Raw genomic sequence first — 19,248 nt, 5'->3', positions numbered from 1 at the left:
GGACGACAGAGTGAGACCCTCTCTCTAAAGTAATAATAATTTACAATAAAACGTATCTAATGATTAAAAAATAAACCTGCACTATTTTCATCTTGAAGGAATGAATATTGAAAAATGCTGAAAGTCACCGTGACTCATTTTCTCATTTATAAATCAGTGATGACATTTGCAAATACAAGAACTCACCTCTGCCTCTCCCAAGGGCCCACACATAATAATTAAGCAGAAGGACAGATGCTCAATTCCTGAGACACAACTGTGCACTAAACCACCAATTGATACACAAGAACACTACCCAGAAATGTGTGCTGTTCCCACTGCACTTAAGTCACTTTCAAACACACTGTGGCACTGCAAATTTGTTAACACTGAGGTAATTAAATCTAAAGTACACGAAGACTTAGTTAACTATGTCTACTATTAAAAATACTCGGGAAAAAAATTCTGATGAAAAAGGACATTCAGCAATTAGTTCTCATGATAAAATTACTTTTCGGCCGGGCGCGGTGGCTCACGCCTGTAATCCCAGCACTTTGGGAGGCCGAGGCGGGCGGATCACGAGGTCAGGAGATTGAGACCATCCTGGCTAACACGGTGAAACCCCACCTCTACTAAAAATACAAAAAATTAGCCGGGCGTGGTGACGGGCGCCTGTAGTCCCAGCTACTCCGGAGGCTGAGGCAGGAGAATGGCGTGAACCCGGGAGGTGGAGCTTGCAGTGAGCTGAGATGGTGCCACTGGACTCCAGCCTGGGGACAGAGCAAGACTCCGTCTCAAAAAAAAAAAAGGCTTTTCATGACACAAAAATTAAAGTATAAACTATTATTTCATATACTAAGCACATTCATAATTTGGTTTCCAGAGATCTAGTCAAAAAAACCGTCTGCCTAAGCAAGAGCTAGTAGAAAAATGTATCTTTAGGCTATGTGTTACTTGAAAGTACTCTTAGTCTTGTTTAAGTTGTGTTAAATCAGTGGTTCTCTGGGAGGTGGAGGTTGCAACAAGCAGAGATTGCGCCACTGCACTCCAGCCTGGGCAACAAGAGCAAAACTCCGTCTCAAAAACAAAAAACAAAACAAAAAAAACAGTGGTTCTTAACTTTTGGAAGGCTGTGAACCTGAGAGAGGATAATAAAAGCTGTTGCCAGAGAAAAATGCATATTATTTAAAATAAAAATACGCATAATTGTAGGGATTCTCAAAGACAAGCCCAAGTGCCATATCTTTAGTATCATTAAAACAACTACCTTCACAAAAGACACTTAGAAATGCAGCTACTGTTCGAGGTTCAATGTGCATAACAAAACTGTATCTCCAAATCCTTGATTCCTTAAATTAAAAAAGAATAAAATGGGTGTGTATGCAATTTTATAGAAATAGATGCCACATATTTTAATGTCTTTTAAACCTAATCAGCTGTGATTAAATTCAAATATTTGTATAAAGTTTTATTTCTTACATTGAGACATACACAAAAATATGATTTTTTCTTAAGTGATCAAAACAAATTTTAAAAAAGCAATGTGATTCACTCAGGGTCTCCTTTGTGCCAGGCATTATGCCTTTGTTCCTCATAATTTGAAGAAACGCACTCTTAATATCCACTCAACTTTGCTCAAATATTAGGCCAAAATAAATTGGCTTAAAAATTTTGACAAATATATTTGGTCAAAAATATATTTAGAGATGTACTTTCCCATACATAATGAAATGACATTACCCTAGTTTACATAAGTGTCAAAGTATTTAAGGTTTCATATTTTATAGTAATTTGATACTTTCAAGGGCAATAGTTTTGGGGATAGAAATTTTAAAAGAAAATTAAAAACTTGTAACTGAAATTAATGAGTTACACCTATAATAGTAAGCATTAAAAATAAACTAAACCACCACTAACATAGGTAAATAAACTCTGTATTTATTCTATAACCTTACAATGTAAATGTCAAGAACCCTTCCTTAAACAAAATAACATTTGTAGGTAAGAAATGATGGAAGACACTGAGAGTACAACGGTTCTTCCGAAAGGCAGACTCAAAGTTTTTTTCTTTGCTCACCTCCAGAGTGTTAAGCCAATAACCAAACAGAAAAAATAATTGATGCAAAACCATTCATCATTGTTAAAAAAATTTTAACTGACTTGTCATGTGAATGAAGAGCACTCTCAAAATAATAGTTACCAGAATTCCAGAATACATGGCATATGATACAACGACCTATTTCCAGTGGTACCAGGGAGTGATTACTGTCATCGGTAAGAGGAGCTAGAATAACCATTTCATGCTAGGACTATGTAGAAGAATAGTTTTTCAGCTAATTTAACTTTTAAATTAATTAATTTCACCCTAAGTTTCAACTGGGAGGTCCAAATGGGACCAATGAATATACCTACCTCCAAATAAGCTGATACCTATACCATAAGCATTAATGGATTTTTTTAAACTGAGTGTTTTTAAATTTAAAATTCCCTTTAATATTTTTAACTCCTCCAATTGAAAAGGCTAATTTTTTTCTGAATGGCATGCCTAAATTAGTCTCATGAAATAAGTTAACAAAATGTTTATTTCTGATACGAGGAAGGAAGCATTGTTAGACCAAAATAAATTGGCATGTAATTACGAAGGCCAAAGTTTTCTGATTGCTATATGGATCCCATTATTGCGGGTGCTTTGGAAAGAGAACTGTAAAGTTGAATTACAACACTGCTCAGAAGTCTAGACAATGCCTGTCTAAGAAATTTTAAAATGTGTAGCTCACTTGTAGATTATGCTCATGTAAACAATGCAAACACACCTCAATGAAAGAAAAATCATAGTAGTACATTACTTACAAAAAAATTTTTAGGCTACCAGAGATAATTCAATTCTGACACTGCTTTCTAGGGAAGAAAGGAAAATGCTTACAAATTTAAATGAACCTGAAAAAAAATCAAAGTAGAAGAAAAGGTAAGGGAACAAGTCGGGGGAGAGGAGTGGAAGGGAGGAGGGTAGTAAGACAGAAAGAATGGTGGGGAAATGTGCTGACAAAATCCTTAGCAACACAAGGTTATTAATCTCTGAGTACACTGATACTTTAATGCTAAAACAGATGCTCTACTCCCTTTTATCTTTATCTTCTCCCATTTTTCGTCCCAAAGAGGTCCTTGAATTAGATATATCAGTATTTAAATCAAAGATTTACTTACTAATTGGATTAAGCCCTGGAGGCAGTACCAGTTCCCAGCTGATCTAGATACATCCTTTGGCTTTTAGTGGGTATATATATTTCATTTTGTTTCTGTTTTTTTTTTTAAATGTCCAAGACCAAGTGCTGATTTTCCTGTATAGGTTCTAGAAGCATAATTTGTGTGTGCAACTCAAACATTTGACAAACATAAGATACCAATCTGCTCAGGACTTACTATTAATTAAATATGATTGTGCATATCACCTTGCTTTCCAAATCAAAGTATATAGCAGTGGGGTTAAGTGATGTTAATTTTAAAAATTTAAATATTTTTATATTAAAATAAACATTATGGAGTAATAGACGCAAAAATCTGCATGAATTCTTAAGATAAAAACGAAGACTGCAAAGAATCATAGATTTCTCAAAGAGTCGCACTGAACGATGCCTTCAGGAATTCTGGAGTACAAGCACATTTGCTCAGATTCTTCTGTCATTATTGGTGCACTTGGCAGAAGATGACTAAAAAGTGTTTTCTCTACTGCAATGATCCCTTATGTAATATATTTTTTTTCCTACTACTGTTTATAATACTTTACCCAATTTAAAATTACTACTATAGCATTTATAATCAAACATCTGAAAGGGAATACCATCTAAAGATGTAGAATGATATAAATTTTTTTTAGAAAGTTAATACAAAAGGCATATGTAGATACGAAAGGCATATGTAGATCTGAGGCATACGTACATAAATATTCCCATTATTTCTGATGCCTTTATAAGTTTTAGTGAAACAGCACGAAGTTTTAAAAATAGAGAAATACAAAAAGATAGATTTTTTTCCTAAATAACCATTTTCCCCTTTAAATTTTTTTGTGAGTTTTATATATAAAAATTCTTATATGTAATTTCATTCATATTTAGATTTTGCTTTAAAATTCTCAACTACACATTTGGCCTATGGTGCCAAAAACTAGAACATAAAGCTCATAATTTGTTCAAGTGTGAATCATTCAAGTATACAATTTCAGTTCTGATAAATTAATAGTAAATGGTGCTTACAGATTTGGTATCTGGAACTCACTGGAAATAGTTACTCAACTTACCTGGTGCTAAACCAGCAGTAGCAGGGCTTCCCATGGATGGGTGAGAGAAAACTTGAGAGAAGGCAGACATATTTGACTGGGACACGTTACTCAGCCTGGAGGTTGATCCTCCTTTAGGAATAAACTCGCTTGCAGTAGGATTTGGTGTCTATTTAAAAATCAAATATAGTAAGTTAACACACTTTAAGCCAAAAAAAGACATTGAATCTACTAGGCATATTCCACAGTGCTTTATTTACTAAGTAAAATATATTCTTGAAAGGATTAACATGTGTTTTAGGTTCCATATTTTGGTAGGTCATAATTAAATTTCTTAAAGGAAATTTGATCATCAAATTTGAAGATTTTAATCATTTCATTTGCAGAATTTTAACCTCAGTAATGTGTAAAATTTGTCTTTATCATCAAGCATGCATCATTACCAAACTACTATGTTTTAGAGAACCGGGAGGTTGAGATTACCTCAAAACTGAGCAACAAGTTTCGAGTTTAGTTATCTTTAAACCACTTCTACCAAGATAAAGGTCAAAACTGTTTTCTTCCAATAGTAATCACTTTCTTTTTTGTAGTTACTTCAAACATTTCCCTAATAATATGGTATCATGTATTTAAGTAACAAAGTAAAGGTTAGAAAAACATTTACAAACAAGGCAAATATGGGAGGAATCAAGATATAAGAAAAACTAAAGTGATCCTAATGCCCATACAGTACCATGTGTGACTTGTTACACTGAAAACTATTTGGCTATGAGATTACATGGAAAACATCTTTTTCACAGTGGTACTATGCTACAACTCTTTATATATTCAAGTGGCATGGTATTTTTAGCTTTAAGAAATACTAGAACATATGAGACTATACGTAAGATTCATAAAAAGTCTACATATTGTCCACATTAAATTTCCACAGGAGGCAGAAATAATAGCTTCCCCATTTAATATGAATGAGTTAAGAGTTCAAAATACTGCCAAGTTAGAGTTCAAAATACTAGATCTGGAAGGTAACAAGTCACCAGGCTAACCCAAATGTAAACTCCAAAACGAGTATTATCAGCTATGTGCCAGCTAAAGTTAAATAAAAGGTGATAAAATATAGAACAAATGCTAAATCTGGGCTTAATTAAAATATACTAGAACTACGGAATCAATCTTTTACTGCCACAGCTAAGGCACAAATTTCTGGAAAAGTAAAATCAGGCCTGAGGCTGTATTTTCCAAAGGGGAAAAACTCCTCTTTTGTGACTTAAATGTATTTTTTTTAAATTTCCAATTGTAACATTCCCCAAAATAGTGGTATGTTCTCTAAACGGATGGCCAATTCCTTGATTTCTGGAAGAGAAAACAAGCCACTGCATTTTACTAATGTAGTACCTTCCTAGTTATAAGGGAACAAGTGGCTACCAACAGAATGAAAAGTATGACAGGGCCAGTATGTCCCAGTTAAACCTAAGTCTTAGAAGTTGAGGGTCAAGATAAAAGCCATTGATATCGTGATAAAAAGAGTCCAAAATGGCTAGAGACATGGACTTCGGGATTACGTAGGATTACTAGGAGACACCAAAATTACATAGGGAAAATAATACACAATATGAATATTTTTAGAATGTTCCTGAGAAACAGGTATTACCCAGTTTCTATTTCACATATAATCTGTAATTACAGTAAATAACAGACCAATTTTTAAAATGAGTTTCTCTAATCTTATTATTTTGAAAGCCTATTTTTATTATTTTTGAGACCCTGTAAAGGGGAAAAAGGAGGGGGAGGTCCATCCTACCTTTCATAAATTACAAAGGACCTCCAAATATGTATGAGTGGAAGTTATTAAAATTAACCTAACTATTAAGATTTACACACAGAACTGTAACTTCTACAGATTCAATAACCACGAATGCCAAAATCTACCCAACAGTGAATTTGAATTAAGAACTGAAAAGGATGACCTAAAACCCTACTTGTTTCTTGATTTAGTATTCCTTGATTTGGTGGTTTGAGAGTTTGTTTTGTTCAACTGTGAGCACTTGAGATTAAAGATAAAATAATTTAAATGGCAGAAAAATAATTATGTAAGATTCAGGTACAACGGCACACACAAAAAATCTTTGATAATATAAATTAACTGTAGCCAGATCAGAGAATGATCGGATACATTTAAAGTACAAATCAGAAATTAAGACCTTACCTAGAATACTTTTTCATGATAAAAATCTTTAAAATAAGATGCAACAATAAAGATACATTCTTAAAACTTCTTTAATATTACTGGTTTAAAATATAAATCTTTTTTTAAAACTATAAAATCTATTTAAAATAGCATAGATATATATTTTTAACATGTTAAGAATAATTTTTTGAAAGATAAGGCTAAACAGGTAACTAAAACAAGTATCACATTAAAATGAAATACCTGTTCAAAAAAGAAACTATTTTTTTCAGGTTTAGGAGGCAAAGGTTTTATCTAGGATTAGAAGACATAAGGACTTGAGTTATATAAATTATTTGACTAACTTCAACAACAATGAGGAGTTTGGCATAAATAAGAAAAATAGAAATAAAAACATTAAAGTTTTACTATCCCTGCCCTATGTTTGAATAATCCTTTCCTAAAGACATAGATATAATATTAAATTTTTGGTTTCTGTAAATATACAGATATGCAGTCATTTATATTCATAATTAAAACCCTAATTTACATTTATACTTTAAATAGTTCTAAGTGGACATTTTAAAAAATTAATGTTCATTCAATAGTCTTAGATTCTCATACACTCAAATTTACCCCACAATTTTCTTTTCTTTTTTTTTTTTTTTGACATGGAGTCTCACTCTGTCGCCAGGCTGGAGTGCAGTGGCACAATCTTGGCTCATTGCAACCTCCACCTCCCAGGTTCAAGTGATTCTCCTGCCTCAGTCACCCTAGTAGCTGGGATTACAGGTGTGCGTCACCAAGCCTGGCTAATTTTTGTATTTTTGGTAGAGGTGGAGATACTAGCTTCAATTTCACCAACACCAGCAGCAATAATCAGTACAGCACAGTCAGCCTGAGATGTCCCAGGAATCACGTTTTTGATGAAGTCTCTGTGTCTGGGGGCATCAATGATAGAATTTGTTGGTCTCAAATTTCTACAGGGAGATATCAATAGTGAGATCATGTTCATGCTCAGCTTTCAGTTTATCCAAGACCCAGGAATACTTGAAGGAGCCCTTTCCCATCTCAGCAGCCTCCTTTTCCAATTTTTCAATGATTCTTTTGTTAATTCCACCACATTTGTAGATCAGATGGCCAGCAGTGGTGGACTTGCCTTGAATCTATGTGTCCAATGAAGACAATGTTGATAAAAGTCTCTTCCCATTTTGGCTTTTAGGGGTAGTTTTCACGACACCTGTGTTCTGGTGGCAAACCTGTTGCAAAAAAGCTGATTGGCTTCTTTCACTCAGCATAAAGATTCACCCATGTCACTGCATCTATCAATACTTCATTTGTATTGCTTACGAGTATTCAACATTATCAATATACTACAATTTGTTTATCCTTTCATCCATTAGATACTGAGATTGTTTCCAGGTTTTGGCTATTACAAACAAAGCTGCTGTGAAGATCTGTACACAAGCCTTTGTACACAAATACATGTTTCATTTGTATAAAAATACACGTTTCGTTATTCTTGGTTAAAAACGTACCAGTGAATGATTTGGGCATGTAATACGTACGTATATATAACATTTTTAAGTTAGTAAACTGTTTTCCAAAGTAGTTGTGATTTTATTTTTTTTTTCTTTTGGAGACAGGTTATTGCTTTGTCACCCAGGCTGGAGTGCACTGGAAAGATCACTGCTCACTACAGCTGCTCAAGCGATCCTCCAGCCTAGTTGTATTATTTTATTATGTCCACCAGTACTGTGTAAGAGATCAAGTTGCACTATGTCCTCAGGAATACATGCTTTGGTTGGTCTTTTTCATTTTAGACATTTTAATAGGTGTGTAGTGGTATCTCATTGTGGTTTTAATTAGCATTTCCCAAATAACTTGTCATTTTATATCTTCTTTGAAGTGTTCACATTTTTTGACTACTTTTATTGAGTTTTGAAATTTTCTATTACGAAGTTGTGAGAATTCACCAAATAGTCTGGATTGAAGTCCTCCCCCAACCCCCGCCCCTTTTTTTTGCTTTTTTTAAAAAAAAAAAAAAAATCTTTTGACACAGTGTAGAACTCGTAAGAAATGTCACCTTTCACCTCGTTTCATGATAGGTAACATCTTACATAACCATAGTACGTTTTCAAAACCATAAACACTGGTGCAATAATTTTAGCTAAACTGACGACCTTGTTCGAATTTTACCAGTTTTTGAGTGCAAAAATGCACTCAATTTGACTGCATTTTTGCAGGATATTTTTCCAAGTACGGAATTCTAGGGTGACACTTTTTTTTCCTTCCTGTATTTTAAAGACACTGTTATACTGTCTACGATTTGTGTTATTTCCAGTGAGAAATCAGCTATCAGTACTGTCGTTTCTTAGCATCTGCAGGAGATTGGTTCCAGGACCCTCCTCCAGTCCCTCCACAGATACCAAAATCCACAGGTAATCAAGTTCCTCATATTAAATGCCTAATAGTTATATGTAGTCTATGCACATAGGTGTATACTCCTATATACCTTAAATCATCTCTAGATTACTTATACCTAATGAAATACAAATGCTATATGTTACATGGTATTTATTATTTGTATTATTTTTATTGTTGTATGATTTCTTTTTGGTGTTTAGGTTTGTTTTTTTTCCCGTCCATGATTGGTTGAATCCAAGAATGTAGAACCCATGGATATGGAAAGCCAATGGTATAGCCGTTCCGCAAAAATGGTTTTGTTTTTTGGCATGGCTGCTTCTTTGATGCACCTTGGTGTAATTTTCTTCATGTTTATTTTGCCTGTGATTCACTGGACACCTTGAGTCTGTGGGTTTACAGCTTCATCAAGTTTGGAAAATGTTGCCCAATATTTCTTAAAATACTTTTTCTGTACATCCCACCAGCCCCATCAGAACTCCAATTATTCAGATATTAGGTCACTTGATGTTATCCCATGGCTCACATTTTCTCTGCATGTGGTTTTTTGGGGCAGTTTCTATTGCTATGCCTTCAAGTTCACTAAACAGTTCTGCAAGTTCTACTGCCATTAATCCCATAAAACATATTTTTCATTTCAGACACTATAGCTTTAAACTTTCGAAGTCTGATTTGGATTTCTCATATATGTAAATATGTTTTATTCCTGTACTAACATGTTTAATCTTTCCTCTAAGCTTCCTCAACATATGAAATAGTTATAATAATTATTGTTGATGTTCTTATATAACTATCTCTGAATCATTTCTGCATCAGTTTTGAATGATTATATTTTCTTTTCTTTATGGGTCTTACTTTCCTTCTTTGCCTGTTTGGTAACCTTTGATTACATGGTAAATAATGTGACTTTTATCTGCTGGGTGGTGGATATTTTTGTATTCCTGCAAATCTGGACCTTTGCTCTTCATTGTAGTTAAACTGCTTAAAAATTAATTTGATTCTTCCAGGTCTTGCTTTTAAGTTTTGTTAGGAGGAACCAGGGAAGAATTTATTCTAAGGCTAATTTGACCCCACTACTGAGGCAAATGCCTTCCAATTAGCCTTACTTGGTGCTTCGTGAGTTATGAAGTTTTCCATGTTGGCTGGTGAGAACAGGAACTACTCCGCGTCATGTACAGATCTGAGAATTGTTGACTGTGATCTTCTTGGCAACTTCTTTTTCCAGCTCTGGTAGCCTCTTCATTCACATCCTGAATTCACATCAGCTAAAGAGGGATCCCTTAGCAAACTGCCAGAGTTCTCTCTGTATGTGAGCTCTCTCCTCTTCAGTATGTTTTCTTGTACACTATTGCCACCTTGGCCACTGTGGACTTCCAGTTTGGTCTCCTCAATTCAGACACATCAGCAGGCTCCACCTGATGTCCCCCTTTCTGTACAAGGTTGGGAAACTCTCCCAAGGTAGCAAGCTGGGTTAATCACAAGGTTCACCTCATTTGTTTTCCATCTCCCAGGGATCACTGTCCTTCACTGTCTGATATCTAATGTCTTGAAAACTGTTGTTACATATGTCTTGCTCAGCATGTTAGCTGCTTCTGAAGAAAGAGTAAGTCTAATCCCTGTTCTTTCACCTTGGCCAGAACTTAGTGGTAATGTTTTGAAAACATTAAGGAATTCTCTGACTTTGAGTTATCAATATATAAAATTTAGCTAACTGTTTTTGGTTAAACATCCAGTAGTAGAGAGGCAAGCTACAAGTACCATTTCAAATAACTTGTGAGCAATTCAGTCTACTTTCTTATAAAGTTGGTTTCTCAAGTTTTGTTGTGCTTTCCTTATAATCTCTTTCCTAAAAAGACAAATTATATCACACGCACAGTTCAACTAACTGTCCTTTTGATAATGCCCACCACATCTTTGAAGCAACAAGTCAGAGAGTCTATTTTACATAAATATTTCTCCAATACAATTATGTCTACCCATGCCACTGGGAGTGACTTGGCAACAGCAATGAGTAGTGAATTATTTGGAAAAGCAAAAGAGAGGGTACCTATAATGAGAGAGAAAGACAGGCCTGCAGAATTTTTTTTGCCTTGTTAAAGTGATCTAAAAAGACATAAAAAGATGAGACCCAGACAGGCACGGCTGCTCACACCTCTAATCCTACAACTTTGGGAGGCCAAGGCGGGAGGACTGCTCAAGGCCAAGAGTCTGAGACCAGCCTGGGCAACAAGAGACACTCTCTCCACCAAAATAAATAAATAAATAAATAAATAAATAAATAAAATAAAATTTTTTTCATTAGCCAGGTGTGGTGGTATGCACCTGTGGTCCCAGCTATTCAGGAGAATTTCTTGAGCCCAGGAGGTGAAGGCTGCAGTGAGCCATCTCTACACCACCACCCTCCAGCCTGCGTGACAGAGTAAGACCCTGTCTCAAAAAAAAATAAAGATGAGATTCGTGGACATAAAGAGCAGCCCAACTGAGACCTAATTTTACCAGTCTTCAGTGTTAATAAACAACACAGGATAAAGAGGAACAGAGGGAGATGGAAAGGAGAAGTCAGATGGTTAACAAGAATCCCCAAGTTCACATAAGGTTTTTGTTGTTGTTGTTAATTAATGAATTGTTATTTCCACTTATTTCAAGCACATACAAATATGGCCAATTTAAAATTTATTATCAAAATATACTCAACTTCTGGGTTAGTAAGAAACTGACCTATTTAAAACCTGTGAAGTTTAATCTTAAAAAAAAAAAAGTTAAAAGTGACACCTAAATACAATGACTATTGTAAAATTAGTCTAATAATATAGTTTATAAACTTTCTGAAGCAAATTGGGCCCTCTGATTTAAGCATCTCAATAAAGGAAATATAATTTTCTAAATCAGATAAAATTGGTGGAGACAGCAGAAGAAAGCTAATTACCAATATTTCCAAAAGATTCACATTAGTGTTCTTCTAAACAAAAGTTCTCCGATTTCTAACTCGACAATCTTAAAAGGAAAGTAGCATGTGTATGTTGGAACCTGGCAAATGAAGATCAATTAGTAATAAGCTTTACATTATAATGAGATGAAAACAAAAATTTTTATGATCTCAGCATAAAGCAATTCTCTGTACGTAACAGCTTGAAACTATAGACACGTAAATTTCCAAAGACAGTTGTTAGCTCATCCTTTACAAAGTTTACCAGAAATGGGTAATACTATAAACATTTCTAACAATCTCCTGGTGTACCTTTTATGAGAACAGTTTGATAATATTACCAAAATGAAAAATAAGGCCATGCAGTGGCTCACACCTGTCAACCTACTACTTTAGGAGGCCAAGGGTGGAGGATCACTTGAGCTCAGGAGTTCAAGACCAGCCTGGGCAACACAGCAAGACCCCCATCTCTACTAAAAGTTAACAACATTTAGCCATGCATGATAGCACACATCTGTAGTCCCAGCTACTCTGGAGACTGAAACAGGATGACTTGAGCCCAGATCAAGGCTGTAGTGAGTTGTGATCATGCCACTACACTCCAGAGCGGTAAAAGGAGAAAGGAAAAAGGGAAGGAAAAGGGAAGGAGAAGAAGGGGAAAAGAAAAAGAAAGACAGGAAGGAAGGAGAAAAAAGGGAGGAGAGGGGAGAATAAGCAAAGAATAAGCATGCCCCTAATCTAGCAAACCTACATCTAGGAATTAAAGCTAAGGAGAAAAATGACACATTTTTTATTATAATATTTTTTAGAAAGAAATAAGTAAAATAGCTACCAGCAGGGATTTGGTCACGTGGACTGTGGAACATATCATAATGTATAACTATTAAAAACTGTGAGTTGATATATTTTTATTAAACATGAAAAGAGCCACCTATACTACTGATTCAGTAAAAATAAAAGATAAGCTAGAGAATAGCAATGAAACTAAATTGCTATTTATGTAAAATAGCTTCCTTATGCCTGAGGGAATGGGGGAATGCGTGTGCATGCAGGTGTGTAAAAACATGCTAAAGATGGTCACTAAAATGTATCAGACATGTTATCTGTGGGTGGTCACCTGGCTAAGGACATTTTTGCCTTCTTCTTTGTACTCATCTATAGTATGTGATTTTTTTCAGTAGTATATACAGTCAGCACTCCATATTCATGGGTTCTGAATCTGCAGATTTCACCAACCACAGATAAAAAATATTTGGGGTAAAAAAAACCAACAACAATTTAAAAAATACAAACAACACAGTACAGCAACTATTTACATAACATTTACATTGTAATAGCTATTCTGAAGAATGCACATAGGTTATATGCAAATATGCCTCAAGCACCCCAGTATTTTGGTATCTGCAGGTGGTGGGGAGGTTGTTGCTAGAACCAATCCCGCAGAGTACAGAAGACCACTGTATAATTTTTACAAAAAACTTCTAAGAAAGTTCAAGATTTCTAAATCATAAAACCACTTACACCATTCCCTTTTTCATTTGCATATCATCGTTGAATGGAATTATCGTAATAATTCACATGGATCACACAACATTTAAATTCAGACCAAAAAAGTCAATGCATATAAAAAGGAAAACCTGTATCCAAAGAATAGAAGACATTTAAAAATAAAATCTGATGTGTGCATCTGCTACAAACTAGGTATCCCTAATCAGAAAATCTGAAATCCTAAATGCTCCAAAATCTGAAACTTTTTGAGCTCGAACATGATGCTCAAAGTAAATGTTCACTGCAGTATTTCAGGCCAGGTCTTCAGGTTTAAGATGCTTAACCAATAAATAGATCCAAATATACCACACACACACAAAAAAATTCTGAAACACTTATAGTCCCAAGTATTTTGGATAAGGGATACTGAACCTGTACTTAAAAGAATCTGAAGTTATTTACATGTCACAGTGCTCCAATAACAGTAATCATTAATAATCACAGGGCATACCACCTAGTTTATTCTATCACGGTCCCTAAAAGGAGCAAAAATGTTTACTTAGGTCAGTGAATAAGTTGTACAGGAAAGTGAGACTATCACAACATTCCAAAGAGACAAGAACTACTTTACACAGCTACAATTATTTCTATACTTATGCATATCTTCTATCCATAGCCATATAACAGTAAAACCTATTTGTCACATCCCACAGTAATTTGTAATACTTAGATGTATTCTTCCTAACAAAGAATCCTGCCATATTTAATCATAAAATTTAACATATATTAAGATTTTCAAATGTTTTCCACATTGATATTTTATTTCATGAAACTGTACCGAGGGAAAATTTATGAAAATACGTAAAGTATTACATTTCAGGAACATATTAGGCCAAATAATCATCCAACTAATCAATAATCCAGGTCCATCCATTCAATTATTTGAATACCTAATATATAAAAGACACTGTGCAAGGCACTGTGCTAGGCACTGTGAGAAAGAAAGACATAAAACATAGACACTGTGTTCTACAAGTTCACAGGCTGACATTTCACAGGTATACAATGTATCCTGAACCCAAATCCACACTCTCAAGAACTCTGAACATGCATGTATCAAAAGATATATATTATCTACAATGTGCCATATCAGTATATGATATTAGCTTATGTGATGAGTTCTATAAATGAATAATTAGAATCTGGTAAGTGCTAGGACAAAGGGAGCAAACATCTAATGCTGTCTAATTAGGCCATAAGACCATATGACTGAATTGAATCTTAAAAGACAAGTCTAAGTCAAGACGGAAGGAAGGGTACATCAAGCAAGGTGAATGTTCAAAGAGAATAGTCATAGGAGAAGCAAGAAGAACATGGAACTCTTCGTGGTACTTGCATGGTGCTGCAAACAGTTCTGTAGGCATGCAGCAATAAACAGGAACAAGAGCAAGAGGCAGCTTGGATGCCTTCGTAAGGGATTTTGACCTTTTTTTCCCCCCAATGACAAGGATGAGAGGCAAAATCAGACAATCAGGTAGTTGCCTGAAAAAGACGACTAGAAGCAGGAAACCAGCTAACAGACCACAATATAATAATCCAAGCAAGAATTAAAGGGGTACCCTACATTATAACTCAGTTAACAGAGTAAAAATAATTTCAAACCAGCAACAGATCTCAGTAGCTGAAGGATATGGCAGGTAAGGAAGTGAGGCGTCAAAAAGAGCTCACAAGTTAGACACTGAATGATATCAATAACCAAGATACACAGTGGCATATAGTTGTGAATAAGTGAGTGTCTACAGATGTGTGTGAATGAAAAACAGGTTTGAAGGAAAGTATATGGTGTTCATTTTATTTTTTATTCATTTATTTTTATTTTTTACAGGAACCCGCCCTGCCTCTGTGAGAGGGGGAGGAAGACAGGCTGAGTTTTAAGTCCTATGTCATGGAGACGAAGATGCTCAGAAGAAACCAGAAATATAATAGAACGAGCGCAGAGGACTAGGAGGGGAAAAAAGTATCCAGGAGTCAAATGTGACTAGGGAGGAGCTGAAGTATTGAAGACATGTGAGATTACAAAAGAGCACTATGAAGGGTAAAATAAAAAAGAGTCAATGACAGTGCTTGGGAGAGTTCCTGAGGGCAGGACAAAGGCCAAGAAGTCTTAAAACAAACAAACAAAAAACCACTAATAACAATCTAAGAGCTAAGAGAATAACAGTTTCAAAAAAAAGAGGAATCATCAACTGTCAATTGTAGCAGAGGGCGAGTAAGAGGAATGCCGTTAATTTTGCAAGTTAGGGGCTGGGCACAGTGGCTCATGCCTGTAATCCCAGTACTTTGGGTGGCTGAGGCAGGTGGATCACCTGAGGTCAGGAGTTCGAGACCAGCCTGGACAACATGGCAAAACCCTATCTCTACTAAATATACAAAATTAGCCGGGTGTGGTGGCACAGCCTACTAGTCCCAGCTACTCTACTTGGGAGACTGAGATAGGAGAATTGCTTGAACCTGGGAGGCAGACTATGCAGTAAGCCAAGATCGCACCACTGCACTCCAGCCTGAGTAATACAATGCGAAACTCCATCTCAAAAAAAAAAAAAAAAAAAAAAAAAAAAAAAAAAACCGTTTCAATAGAATGGTGAAAAGGAAAGGGAAAATACTGGGAATTAAGTGATGAACAAAAGGTGAAAAAGTAGCCACCACAATAATAGAAACCATTTCCCAAATTGTATCCCAGAGTTTTCCAAATGTACTGACCAATGTAGCATTCCTTTTTCTGTAGCATTCTCATGTAGCATTCTTTGTTCTGGGGTTCATAAAGTGTCAGAAAAGATTTAAACATGGAATGTTTATAAGTTAAGAGTATGTAACCAACATAGAGAAATAGACTGTATTGAAAAAGAGACACATGAAAGAACAAGTTGCTGGAAAAAATAAAGATGGCTTTCAGCATATAACAAACACCATTTGTCTGACACAGGAGGAAAAATAAGAATATTAATGAAAATGTAGATAGGCAGAAAGCTGATACATCAGGCAATTCTTTTTTTTTTTTTTTTTTTTTTCTTTTTTAGAAACAGGGTTTTTTTTGTTTTCGTTTTTTAAGAGGGTCTTGCTCTGTTACCCAGACTGGAGTGCAACAGTGCAATCACAGCTCACTGCAGCCTCAAATTCATAGGATTCTCTTGCCTCTGCCTCCTGAATAGCTGAGACTACAAGCACATGTCATCACATCCAGCTAATTATTATATTTTCTTTTGTAAAAACAGGGGTCTCACTATGTTGCCCAGGTTGGTCTCGAACTTCTGGGCTCAAATGAATCCTCCCGTCTCAGCCTCCCAGTGCTGGGATTACAAGAATGAGTTATCAAAGGCCAGGCACGGTGGCTCACTCCTGTAATGCCAGCACTTTGGGAGGCTAAGGTGGGCAGATCACGAGGTCAGGAGATCGAGACCATACTGGCTAACATGGTGAAACCCCATCTCTACTAAAAATACAAAAACAAAATTAGCCGGGCGGGGTGGTGGGCGCCTATAGTCCCAGCTACTCGGAAGGCTGAGGCAGAAGAATGGCGTGGACCCAGGAGGTGGAGTTTGCAGTGAGCCGAGATCGCGCCACTGCACTCCAGCCTGGGTGACAGAGTGAGACTCCGTCTCAAAAAAAAAGAAAAAAAAAAGAGTAAGTTATCACACCCAGCCCATACTTCATTCTTTTTAAAATTTTTAAACTTTGTCACAGTAGACAGAACCACAATGAATTCCTAATGACCTTTATTCTCCCTTCTCTGAAGAACACAAAGTCATTACCCTAAAGTGATAGAGTAAGGGTTGAGTAGGTCTGAGAATATTAAAGATTTAGAGTATCAGCTAGAGAGAAGAGGAGGTCCAGGGTAAGATGGGTGTACAGAAAATAATACTGTTTATTTAAGTATTTAATACTGTTTATTTAATACTGTTTATTATTAAAGGCCACTGCAGCTGCACCACAGCTCTGTAACTCTTCAAAGTCTCCAGGCACCCTATGTAGATAGCTTGAAGCTTCACCTTTACAAAGTCCAATCCATTGAATCAAAAGCCTACATTATCCCATTTCCTGGGGCCTAAGAGGTTACAAATCACCTGAAGTAATACCAAAACCCAGTGAGTAAAGACGGAAGTAAATCTAGTGAGTTTCCAAACCACCCCCCCTCCCCGCCCCCGAGATCTTAAAAGAAGCAGTAACAAGCAACTAGAATTCACATGAGAATTTATAGGCCAAGAGATTTTAATGTGCGCATTCTTATAATTAAATACTTCTTACAAGAAATGCCATTTAATCACACAAGGGGAAAAAAGTAGCATCAAAAGAGATGCTGACAAGGAGACAATGAAATCAAATGGATCCCCTAACACATCCACAGTCCAACAGTTATTCAATTGTATCACTTCATGGAATAAGCTAAAACAACAGTAACATTATAATTTATGATTCGCAACCACACAATTTTTAAAAGTCTGAGACAAAATTAGCGTGATTTTATTTAACGTGTCACTTAACCTGCAATACTATGAGACATTTACAAAATCATACATTTCCCAGACCCTTTCATTCAAGTTGAAATGTAAAATCACAGGAAAAAACACATTTTTTTTGAAGTTTTCCCTTCAAAAAAAAGCATTTATTTTCAAAACATTCAAGTGAGTTAGCATTTAAATGTGAGCCCTTAAAGGAGAGCAAGTGTCACTGCCCCATTCTACACATACCATGATTTAAGCACATACGAATATAACTGCAGGCTGCACTCTAAATAAACATAAACAAATACTAACTTTAGGAGATAAGGTGAGAAGGTAAAACTGGACAATGGACATTTATTTAGTATCTATTATGTGCTTGGAAATTTGATTCCTCACAACAATTCTGTAGGACAGGTTATAAAATATTTCAACCCCAAGCATGGCATTTGAACTATGTGGTCATAGAATAAATAAAAAATCTTGAATTCACATATAGATTGGCCAGGTAAAGTGATGAATAATCATCCAGTGATGGGTAAACATCCTAGGCAAAGACTAAAGGAAAGATCGAAGTGAATTTGCACTTAGGTGAAATGAAGTGTTTTTGATGTGGTGTCTCAGGTGATCTTCCATTCACCATCTGCTTGGCGTCTGGGCTGAGATGATGAAAAAAATATAAAACAGAGAAGCTGGTCGGGCGTGGTCGCTCACGCCTGTCATCCCAGCACTTTGGGAGGCTGAGGCGGGCGGATAAGGAGGTCAAGAGATCCAGAGATTGAGACCATCCTGGATAACACAGTGAAACCCCATCTCTATTAAAAATACAAAAATCATCTGGGCGTGGTGCTGTGAGCCTATAGTCTCAGCTACTCAGGAAGCTGAAGCAGGAGAATCACTTGAACCTGGAAGGCGGAGGATGCAGTGAGCCGAGATCACACCACTGCACTCCAGCCTGGCAACACAGCAAGACTCTGTCTCAAAAAAAAAAAAAACCCACAAAGCAGAGATGCTTTCTCATTAAACAACACTGTCAAGAAGTAATTAAGTCTATCACAAGGCTTAAAAGATTGAAAAATAGCAAGAATACTTGGATAACATTAAACTTTTTTTTTTTAAAGATGGAAGATCTCTAATATTCAAAATAAGTAATTATCCTATGTACGAAATCAGTTGTGTGACATTAAAACTAAGCAGTGGTAACATATGGTGGCTATGAGCTCCAAAAAGTCTATGATTAATTTTTTTAAATACAGAAAACCCAGACCCAGTGTGGTGGCTCACACCTGTAATCCCAGCACTTTGGGAGGCTGACGCGAGTGGGTCGCTTGAGTCCAGTAGTTCAAGACCAGCCTGGGCAATATGGCGAAACCCTGTCTCTACAAAAAATACAAAGAAAACCTGGCTGGGCACGGTGGTACATACCTGTAGTCCCAGCTACTTGGGAAGCTAAACTGGGAAAACTGCGTAAGCCCAGGAGGTAGAGGCTGCAGTGGGC

At 36.0% G+C, this 19,248-nt stretch overlaps 1 protein-coding gene across 1 annotated transcript in view; it reads right to left on the bottom strand.

Annotated features, from left to right (window-relative positions):
• The window catches only part of PAN3 (poly(A) specific ribonuclease subunit PAN3), a 162,058-nt gene that overhangs the window by 78,630 nt on the left and 64,180 nt on the right, over positions 1 to 19,248 (bottom strand). Inside the window, exon 6 of the mRNA XM_025364660.1 lies at positions 4,274 to 4,421. Within this exon, the coding sequence (XP_025220445.1) occupies positions 4,274 to 4,421 (148 nt within the window). The remainder of the gene's footprint in view (positions 1 to 4,273; positions 4,422 to 19,248) is intronic.

This window comes from Theropithecus gelada, chromosome 17, assembly GCF_003255815.1.
Source record: "Theropithecus gelada isolate Dixy chromosome 17, Tgel_1.0, whole genome shotgun sequence".
NCBI classification, from domain to species: Eukaryota; Metazoa; Chordata; class Mammalia; order Primates; family Cercopithecidae; genus Theropithecus; species Theropithecus gelada.
Note: the sequence above shows the minus strand (reverse complement) of the source record. Positions and strands in the feature narration are given on the sequence as shown.